The following is an 11147-nucleotide window of genomic DNA, read 5'->3' as shown; positions in this document are numbered from 1 at the left end:
GTTTAATGGCTTTGTTGATGTAAAGCTCCTTTTCATTTGCAAAAATGTGAAATAGAGACAGATAAAATCATAGAAAGACCTACTAAAGGATGCAGCTTAATTAAAAAGGTGGAGAGAAGGTGGATTGAGTGAACTGACTGAATGAGGCAGTAGTATCGTATTTCACAATGCACTGCTGTATATGATTGTATTCTGTGATTTCCTCATGTCAATATTTTTGTTAAGGACCGGAGAAAGTAGACAAATCGAATGTTACCTGTCAGGAAAAAAGTATGTGCATATATGCATTTATTTTCTTTATGTAATAAACCATTTATTACATCAATAATGAATATAAGTGCATATTTAATTAATGCCCAAAAAAAACTGCACATGCCCCATTTTTCTAGTGCTTGTATATTTAGCTGGTCATTAGTCCACATTTCACCAAGGATGTTGGATGATGGGATCTCATTCTGGCCTTATGTCCCAAGTGAATGGTGGAGGATAGGACTCAAGTGAAGGATAGGACTCAAGTGAAACAATGTGAGAAGAGTACAGGACTTCAGGGAATGTCTCCTCCCCCACCCCCAAACAGCTTTTTGTCTTTCATACTTTCACTAGGTATGATCAGAACATTCTCATTTAAAGCAAAACTGCCTTGCTCACTGACTTATTTTTTTTGCTTTTGGTTGCTGGTCAGATACTATAATCAGTTGGCTTCTATTCATCCCGGAGGCATCTGACGTTCCCATCCAGACAATTTAAAAATGAGGTGGGGACAGAGGCTGTGAGGCTTCAAGGAAACTGAGATTCTCCCCCAGACTCCCAACATCTCCCTCCATCAGGCTGTGATGAGTAACTCCATCAGGGCTCCCACAGAGTGCATCCGGTAGAACACCCCCAGGGGCTGCCCCAGGTTTACCAGGACAAACCAGGCTGAGAAACCAAAGAACTCCTTCCCCAGTCCGTTCTCAAACTGAGGGTGGGCTCCAAACGCTGGGATGATCCACAGCTGAGGAGAACAGACATGGAAAAACAAGGACGTTTTATGATCCGGTAAAATGACATGCTGGGAATACAAGTCTGATCCCAGATCTGTGTGTTTTCCTACATATCCCTCAGCTGATCTGGAACCAGGCTAAGTAAACACTGCTCTACATATGAGCCTATAAGCCCAGACATAACCACCTCAGTATTACTCACCATTATATTGGAGAAAATGAGGAAGGCACAGATTTCCTGTGTGGCTGTTTTATACCAGGTAGTTGTCCCATCATCCCCTGCAGGCTTGTCAGGTGGTGCTGATGTCTCTCCTCTGTCCAGAAGAACCATCCCTTGTATTTCTTTCATTTTGTCCATGTCCTTCCTCACCTGCTTTGAGGCATAAAAGACATTAATATCTCTGAAGGGGAAGAGGAATAATTTATAAATAATAAAAGCAGAGTAAACACAGTGATGCTCCCCTTTCTTTTTGCCTTGGCCAGGCTTGGGTGCCGATGGAGCCCCTCGATGATGAATACGTTCTGCAGCAGGAGCTCAATCAAGCAGAGGACAGAGTAGGAAAGGTCCAGTCTTCCCAGGTACTCGCTAGGCCCCACGGCTAGAGCCGCCACCAGGGAGAAGTAGGACAGGGTGAGCTTGCCCAGGCCTGCTCCAACCAGGAGGGTAACGTCCAGGCTGCGGGTGGGATTGTGTCCTGTCTCCTTCGCCCGTCTCTCCAGCTTTTGGATCAACATGCCCGCCAGGGAGCAGAGCGACATGATGGGCATCACAACGAGATGGTAGCAGTAGAACAGCAGGAACGCCATGGGCCGCTGCTGTCGGTGGTTGACCCAGAACTGATACAGAATAAAGACAACCACGCCGGCGATGAGGACCAGGGCCCCGAACAGCGGCCCGAACAGGATACCACCCTGCCGGACGATACGCAGGGTGAGTTTCTGGGCCTGGTGAGGTACTGCCCCAGGGGCTATTCGCCTGCCCACGTTCTTCCACATTACGTAGAGCATGCAGCCGGCCATCAGGTAGTACTCCATGTTAAAGGGATAGAGCACCTCGTAACCCTTCCGGAGGATCAGGCACATCTTGTCCGCGCTGCACTCGCACAGCGTCTGGTTGACGAGCCCGGCTGAAATCGGACGAGTTCACAAACAAGTGTTTGGATCTAAACAGGCATTTTCGTCAGTGTTCATTCAGTTGAGCAAATAGGATTACGAAACAACCGAATGTCAGAGAAACAACAGTATGCCATAGAAAAAAGAAACCCTGTTGTAGCTTATATCACTCACCAAGAGTTAGTCCTTGAAGAGACATATAGTCATTTAAAAAATAAAAAGATATTCAGCTCTGTTCCAGTCTGTAATTAGCATTATTAGCATTGTCCAAATTCATGAATGAAAACGGTTCCAGCGAAATATTTCCTATAGCCATCATACACAGCTTCTGTTTTTCGGCAGTGATGTCATCGAAGTGAGCGTGAACTGAACTTAACAAGCTATGTGAAGATATGTTGCTTCACCTAGCTGGCACATTTTTGTTGGTGGACATCAGAATAGTAGTTGTAATTTTGGAAAATGCAGCGGTCATAAGAAAGGCACAAGGGACGTGGGAGAGGAGACTTGAGGTTTCACTTGTTGCCATATCTGTAAGGTCTGTTCACCGTTCCATCTCTCAACCACATCAACAGCCTCCAGATCCCAAGATCCTCCAGATCCCAATCACAACAAACACAGCACTCCTCCCAGCTCCCGATCACCGAAATACGAAGCCCGTTCAAGAGTTTGTGACAGCTTTCTAACGTTTCTTTGATCCTAGCATGCCTCCATGTTCACGATGTAGCTTATCCTAGAGCTTAAACTTCAGGATTTACTTTGTTTTGATTGACTTTTGTCTGATCACACCTTGACCACTCTGTTTGCCCCCGGGGTTTTGGGTTTGAAATTGAATTATACATTTTATAGAGCATCGTGACCCACGTTCATTAACAAATGGATAAAGGCGAATGCAATTCCAAGTTACCCGGTTCCGTGGAGACGACAGATTGTAAGTAATACTTCTGATTGCTGTGTTATAATACACAAAGTACACATTGCCTCCGGATATTCTGAGCAAGGGTTGGGGATTCATGGGTTCACCATCACCCCCTTTAGCTGCTCTCCAAGTAAAAATTTTGGTCAATTCATCATCTGTGTATTATGGTTAGAACAAGTATAAAGCTCCATCCTCTGAAAAATGTTCTTCCTGCTCGTATTCAGTCAGACATACACAGTCATATACAGCTCCAGGAAAAATTGTAATGCAGCTTTGCGATAGCGGTACAAACTGTTTCCATTCATGAATTTTGACAATGCTAATAACGCTAATTATAGACTGGGACAGAGCTGAATAATGGATCGTTTTAAAAAATTACTCTGTGTGTCTTCAGGAATATCGTTTGGTAAGTGAACTTAGACAAAAATATGAATCTTGGACAAAATATCCCTTTCTGGTATCTCCACAGTGGAAATACTATATATCTGATTCTGGTGTCTCTACAGTGCAGATACCATATACCTGATTCTGGTGTCTCTACAGTGGATATACTATATACCTTATTCTGGTGTTTCTACAGTGCAGATACTATACAGTGGATATAAAATGTCTACACACCACTGTATACCTCATTCTGGTGTCTCTACAGTGGAGATACTATATACCTGATTCTGGTGTCTCTACAGCGGAGATACTATATACCTGATTCTAGTGTCTCCACAGCGGAGATACTATATACCTGATTCTAGTGTCTCCACAGCGGAGATACTATATACCTGATTCTAGTGTTTCTACAGTGCAGATACTATATACCTGATTCTGGTGTCTCCACAGTGGATATACTATATACCTGATTCTAGTGTTTCTACAGTGCAGATACTATATACCTGATTCTGGTGTCTTTACAGTGTCAGATGAGTTGTTGAGGTTCTCGTTTTCCTCTTTCTCCATTTCTATCTCTAGATGGATGGAGTCTTCTGTCACTGCATTCAGCCAAAGCAGTAGATCTGCACTTAGAATGACCATCAGGCCAGACCTAATGGGGTATGAACACACACACAGACAGATTTGTTTTTCTATCCTTGTGGGGAAGAAAACTATTTCCCTATTTTACCTAAAACCTTACCCTTACCTTACCTTAACCTAACCCTAACCTCAACCTAAAACATAATGCCTAAACATAACCTGACCCAAACGCCTAAACCTAACCTGACTCTAATGCCTGAACATAACCTTCTATGACTAAACCTAAAACTGACCAACATTTTTTATTCCGCCCTAAAACTAACTCGTATGCTAGAAATAGCCTTGTGATGACCAAACTAGGATCACACAGACACAAAAAACTATGCTCAGTCAAGCATTAACAGTCAACAAGAATCTTGTTCCACAGAAGTAAATAACTACGATAACTACTCCAGTCCCATTGTGTTTCCCGGTTGCTATGAAGGCCCTGGGAAAAATGGAAATGCAATATACCGCGATGAAAGGTGGACAAATGTGTTTAATCGAATTATATTAAGTGGCCTGCACCTGGTGATGATCTTGTGCTTGTGAATGCAGTCTTTGGAGTGAGCCCACAGCAAATACGTCTGCAGAAGACATTAATCAAAACATGAATGATGTCTAGTTTGAGACAACTTCAAAACACAACAATGTATACACAGTGTACAAACAAAAACAAATGCAGTCACTGTGACACTAGCTATTTCAAATGTAAGTTAATTAATAAACACTTGCAGTCGGATAATTAATTGAAATCTTTACAATTCCAATAAATCAATCAGAGAAAAATAAGGTGGTAGTTCAAATAAAGGCCAATGATCGACGACTACCTGTAGCCCCAGAAATGGAACCTCGATGAAGGGGGCGAAGACGTTAACAGCCGGCTGACAATCCTTCATCATGAAATAGTAGCCTATCTTGATAATATGCAGCAGCAGACTGAAGGCTGCAAACAGCATCAGGACCACTGACAGGAGATGGAGACAGAGGACAAACAGCATCAGGACCACTGACAGGAGACAGCGACAGAGGACAAACAGCATCAGGACCACTGACAGGAGACTGAGACAGAGGACAAACAGCATCAGGACCACTGACAGGAGACGGAGACAGAGGACAAACAGCATCAGGACCACTGACAGGAGATGGAGACAGAGGACAAACAGCATCAGGACCACTGATAGGAGACTGAGACAGAGGACAAACAGCATCAGGACCACTGACAGGAGACTGAGACAGAGGACAAACAGTATCAGGACCATTGACAGGAGAAGGAGACAGAGGACAAACAGAAACAGGCATCTCAGTTCAGCCAAAGTTTCACATGGCGTCCTGAATATACTGTAGTTATACTGTTATATGAACCGGGTGGCTTGAATCCTGAAAGCCGATTGGCTGAAAGACGCTATATATGAGGGCATGTACCAAGGGTATGACTTCCTGTCACCTTTTACAACTCGTTGGTGTTGGAGACTGAATGTTAAGTAACGTCTTTTTTCTCCACACTGTGCTCCTGCTCTAGTGTCGACTAGCGCAGGTTATTGAGATGGTGTTGCATTCGCCATGATGATGCAGACCTTTTCTGTTCTTGCCAAGTTTTTGCCGGCCCGCGTAAGTGGAGCCGGCTAAGAACAAATGTCTTTTACTGAATGAGTGATTGGCTGACAGAGTGAGTGACTGACAGACTACCCTTAGTTAAATAGCGTAGTGCTTAGAGAAGTGGACTTGTGAACTATAGGTCCGGGTTCGTGTCTCCTTGCGAATTAGTCCGTATAGATGACAAATTTGCTGGCTAAAACCGAAATTGTATACCGGTTACATTGCGACTGTTTCAGTCTCGCTAGTAATTGCTCAATTCTTATGATTATTCCTAAGATGTTAGATACCAGTAATTATATTACTGGCTAATAAGCTGTTCAAACGGCCAGTGGCAAAAGTTAACAGCTCATAGATGCTATTTCTGCTGGAATTAAACTTAGTAAGAAAAGTCAGTCAGTTTAACTGCATTAATATCATTCACAAATGTCCAATTAGCTGTTAAAACGGCCTGTGGCAAAACAGGATTTGTTCAGGATAGAGGCTGACACCCATAGAATGTAGAGTTCTGTGATGTAGTGGTTAGAGACATGGCCTTTCACGTGGGTGGCCTGGGTTCGAGTCTCAGGAGGGCAATACTTTCTATTGCGGTCCAGCTGAACTAGGCTTGCCTGGTTTCTTGTTACACAATATGTTTGTGACGTGTGCAATTATTCTTTAGTAAAATCGATACTACTAAACAAGTTGAAAATGGAAATTATACCGAATTAGAACAAAGGTATCAATTGTTGTGACATCCATATCACAAAATAATATGTGGAAAAGTTAATTGCATACAATTCTTTTCAGCAAGAGGTGATATTAATAAATAATGAAAACTGCACAGACGTTTAACAGTAGGCCTGCAGCTCCAACTTCTCATGATCAGTTTATTTACTTTTCTTTGATAGTGGTGTCCCGTTCTGTCATGGCAGTCTGCCGTTGTTTTCTTTGATTATTGCCTGCACCTGTTTTCCCTCAACACGAACCCTATTAAAGTTCAAGCTTCCCCGATGTATCTGCTCCGTCTTTGTTTTGGTTTGTACCCAAATGTAACATTGTTCCGTCTTTTATTTTATAACATTGTTTGTGACCTTATTCCTCAGGGACAGAATTAAAAACAGAAGATTATTTTAATTAATTGTTTGAACTGCTATGTTAAGGCTATGCTCAAACCTACATTCCTACTCCAGCTCAGGTCCTGCCACGTGTGTTTTTTTTACTTAATTGTGTAAAGTGCACCTACTATCACTGGGTTGTGGGGTAGTCCCACCAAGCTTAAGATGATGTTCTGATTAGAGCCTCTGTTCAATTACGGAAATGCACGGTATGTTTGCCAAACATCTGTCTTGACAGACTTCTTTGCTTTTCTAATTGCAGAATCTTCTAATTTCAGTCCTAAGTTAGTACTTACCACAGAGATTTACGGAATTCTGTGTTTTTTCTTAATGGACACATGATGATGAGTAAATGTTATACGCAATTTCATAAATTCTCAAACCAACACATACTGTATATTTCACATCTTTGACACAGATGTCATTATATACAGTACTCTGCAAAAGTCTTAAGCAACTGAAAGTTGAACTAAGGCAGTTTATATTGTGTTTTAATAAATAATATATATATATATATATATATATATATATATATATATATATATATATATATATATATGTGTGTATATGTACACCTCTCTGTTGATATCACACATTATCTAACAAAGGGCTTTCCAACTCTTCTTGGAGAACTACAGTCCTGTAAGTCTTTTATTATTGTAATAATTAGCTGGATGAAAAGAAAAATCTGGTTAGTCACAACTGCAGTTTGAAAGAAAACCCTCAGGGCTGCAGCTCTCCAGGACAGGGTTGGGCAGCTTTGATCTGGCATTTCAAAATGATATCCCACAGACTTTAAGCAATGAATGGTCCCTGCTCCCTATAACAGTACGCTTTATGTGAGAACAGTTCACCTGTATGCACATCATCTGTCATCGGCCTACCAGAAACATGACTCATGATCACCACAAACTGTAACTGTATACAGCTACTACAGAATCATCAAATTCTGTTTTGAAGATGGTAATAATGTTTTTTTCACATCTCCATAAGTTGTGAATTTCATAAACCTTGTTTTTCAGACTACATATGTTAAAAATAGCTATTTATTAACCCAGTTCTCACCAATCCCACCCTCCCAACTGGAAACAAAAAAGAAAACAACAAACAACCTCTCACGTCACCCACTGTTCACTGGTGTCTGTAGTCAATCAAATGAATCTCTACTCTGCAGATATATAGATCAGCCCGTCTTTCCCAAAATTGTATCATGTTATTGTTTCCTCAACAATTTATTCCTCCATTCTACCATGGTGTCTTGAAACCAACTGCTGGATGTAAAGATGTCTGCTGAATAGGCCTGGCAGAGCATCACCATAGAAGAAACCCAGTCAGATGCCTCTAATTTCTGAATTGTTCAGCTGATATGAATTATGACACCCTCATATTAAAACAGTGTGCAGTTTTACCATATACCTTGTGTCATTTTATCCACAGTATATATGCAATACACATTCTTCCATTTTCCTTTTTAAATAACAAATCAGTAGCCTGGTGCTCTTTAAGTATGACCTGTATACACCTGTCTATTCAAAAGAAGAGTGAAGAAACCGTGAGCTCCTAGGTGTCACAGGTAGACCGCAGTCCTGACCATCCAAGGGGCCTACCTGTGACTGTGATTCCCCCAGCATGGTGGTCCTTATGGAGGATCACCCCGGGTTTCCGCCTGGCCCACAGGAGGTACCACAACATCCAGACCAGGCTAAAGCCCATCAACAGCAGCATGAAGATCTGGGGCTCCTGGTGTGCGAGTCCCTGGAGGTTGAATTCTCAGTTAAGGAATCGCACAAGACTTGAAAAGCAGACTGAAAAAGGGCAGCAGGTTCTCATGCAAAAAACAGCAACATTGTTCATCTGGTTAGATACAGGTTTGTCTCTTGCTAGTAAATAGGTCTTGGTGCATCAGTTTCTTGTTGATTGCTTTATGGGGTTTTAGGCTGGGTATTTGTATAAGCACATTGTGACAGATGCTGATGTAAAAAAGTTTTGATAAAATATGTATGACTGATTAATGAATTTGTTGTGTGTCTGTATATCTTCAACGTATAGGGATTATGTCAAAAAGAAAACATGTTCTGGAAGCAACTCTGAGACAGAGCTGGTAGTAGAACAGATAACAGGTGGGCTGTCAGCTTGATGCTTGTTCAAGCACGATGAAGGCTTAACTAACGAAACGTGTTAGACTACCTTTTTTCTTCACATTTTAGGGTGCCACATTTTCTTAAACGTGAGAATTGAGACCAGAGCTAGAGTTATTTTAGTTATGCAGTCTGGCAAAAAACGGATTTGCGTCCATGCTTTGGGATAACATGTTGCTGTAAGTTCAAGAATAAATAATATGAATAAAAATAAAACATAACCTTGTTGCGCATTGAGTGCCTTTTCATTTATTTACCTGAGGGTTGAAGGCTTGACCGGCCACCAGAGCGGCTCCAAGAAGGACAATGTTGAGGCCAAAGAGCCCAGAGGTCAGATGTCGCCCACTGGTAATCCACAAAACGACTGGTTCCGGCTCTGTATGGTTCCCAGAACCCTCTTCATCCTCTTCAGACTGGTGCTGACTTCCAGGCACAGTGTCCAATGTCGTTTTAGCTCCAGGCTCTGAATCCATACTTACTGAGTCTGAATAGACCACCTCCTGCCACCAGAATATCCACACTGCAGTTCCTTTTACAACCTCTCTCTTTCACACACACACACACATACTGACACACCTGTGCCCCTCTCTCTCTCTCTCTCTCCCTCCCTCTCTCTCTCTCTCTCTCAGTCATTCAATTATCCGGGACTCTCCTGTGTTCTTTCCGTCTCCCTCATAATACTAGTCAACTAAGTGTGAGTTTTTAAGTCTGATGAAACCTACAGTACATTAAATCCTCCTGTAATCTCAAGCTTGCGTCTCTCTGTTGCACACTTGTGTCTGTAGTGCACTTCCTTTAACCAAGACCCACAGGCCAAAGTTCTAATGTTACGCACTACTTAGAAAGTATGCTGAGCCTTGGGTTGTGTAGGTGTGGTCATTATCCCATATTTGTGACTAAAGAGGCACACCTTTAAAGGGGTAGGGAGGGGGTGACCGTTAGCACAGAGTGGAAATAAGGGCACATTTAAGAACTTCCCCTTTAAAATAAAAGTGTACCTCAAAAACCACCCTATTCCCTTTATAGTGCATTACTTTTAACCCGGGCTCATCAAAAGTAGTGCAGTACTAGCAAAATATCTGGTTGCATTTGAGAATTGTTCTGTAGTTTGACCTTCATGCTATCATTTGTTCCAATAAAATTTTTTTTTAAAGCTATCTGTGCATTGGGCAGAGAGCTGAATAGAAAGCAACACCAGTTGTTTACATTTAGAAAGTAAACAAAGTAAGCAAGAAAGTAATGGCTTTATTCACACAGCCATCCCAAATAGAATATTTTTGTCAAATAACTTGTTCAGAACATCAGAATTGGGTTGTCTGTATAACAGCAGCAGTGTTATGCAAAAAGACTAGATTTTTACAGAAATTGTTATTTGCACTTCTTCAAATGCTATGTATGAGCTTGAGTTTAGTAAACATGTAGGCTATTGTACATTTGTCGAGTGTGTGGATATAACTTTAGTTTTGACCCCAACTGAATTAGCAATTAGCTAATATTTATGTTAGCGCTCAGAAAACGATTTTCTCGTCAACTAATACATGTATAATCTACGCAACATCCCGCAACTCAAGATTTGCAGTTATCTAGCTACTTCAGTTGCAGTAAAAGCTAGACTTAAGCCGGGTCCTATATACCTAGGGAGAGGGGAGAACCTTCAGAGCCTGTTACGGCTTGTTTGATCAAAGCCAAAACCAGACGCTGACGTCTGAATATTTCCCTACCCTGAAGATAAGAATGCACACTCCTGTTAAGCTCATACGCAACACTCATCAGCAAGGGAAACATTTCATTTTCAGCGTTTAGAGCAGGGACGTCGCCTGGCTCCGGGCTTCGTACCCGAATGACTTTGGATCATTGTTGAACCTTTTCGCTTCAGCGATTGTGCAAAATCAAGTTGAAGAAAATACGCTATTTAAAATACGCTGACAGTCAGAGTCCACAACTCACCTTTATTATAGCTGTTTAGAAATTGCAATGTCTATGAAATTAGATGGCAATTTCAGCAACGTTTTAAATGGAACAACTAAAACCAATAGTTGTTGGATAATTGGGGATCGATTTGATAAATCAGTGTCTATTTTTTTCTGTACCCTAATGAATCTGTTTTGAGATTTGGTTCTAATCAGTTTAGAAAATATTAAATACTGGAGCCAGACGAGGTGAGTTCTCGTTCATATATTTTGATACCTTCTGTAGATTTATCTGAGTATTCTGAATTCAGCATTCCAAAGAAATACCTCTCATCAGGCAGAACTGGTTCTTATACAAAGTGAGGTGTAGCCTGATCAATGTAGCTTTC

The 11147-nt window shown here is 41.5% G+C and overlaps 1 protein-coding gene across 1 annotated transcript; it reads right to left on the bottom strand.

Annotated features, from left to right (window-relative positions):
• Window positions 1-226: 226 nt before the first annotated feature.
• LOC105027400 (proton channel OTOP3) lies at window positions 227-9694 on the bottom strand. Its single transcript, XM_010899499.4, has 8 exons — window positions 9106-9694; window positions 8318-8465; window positions 4848-4984; window positions 4546-4604; window positions 3900-4048; window positions 1446-2110; window positions 1186-1353; window positions 227-994 (listed from the first exon to the last, which is right to left on the bottom strand). Exons 1-8 carry the CDS (start codon window positions 9319-9321, stop codon window positions 824-826), a joined length of 1713 nt encoding a protein of 570 aa, XP_010897801.2. The 5' UTR covers window positions 9322-9694; the 3' UTR covers window positions 227-823.
• Window positions 9695-11147: the final 1453 nt, after the last annotated feature.

This window comes from Esox lucius, chromosome 6, assembly GCF_011004845.1.
Source record: "Esox lucius isolate fEsoLuc1 chromosome 6, fEsoLuc1.pri, whole genome shotgun sequence".
NCBI classification, from domain to species: Eukaryota; Metazoa; Chordata; class Actinopteri; order Esociformes; family Esocidae; genus Esox; species Esox lucius.
This window is presented reverse-complemented; position numbering and strand designations above follow the sequence as displayed.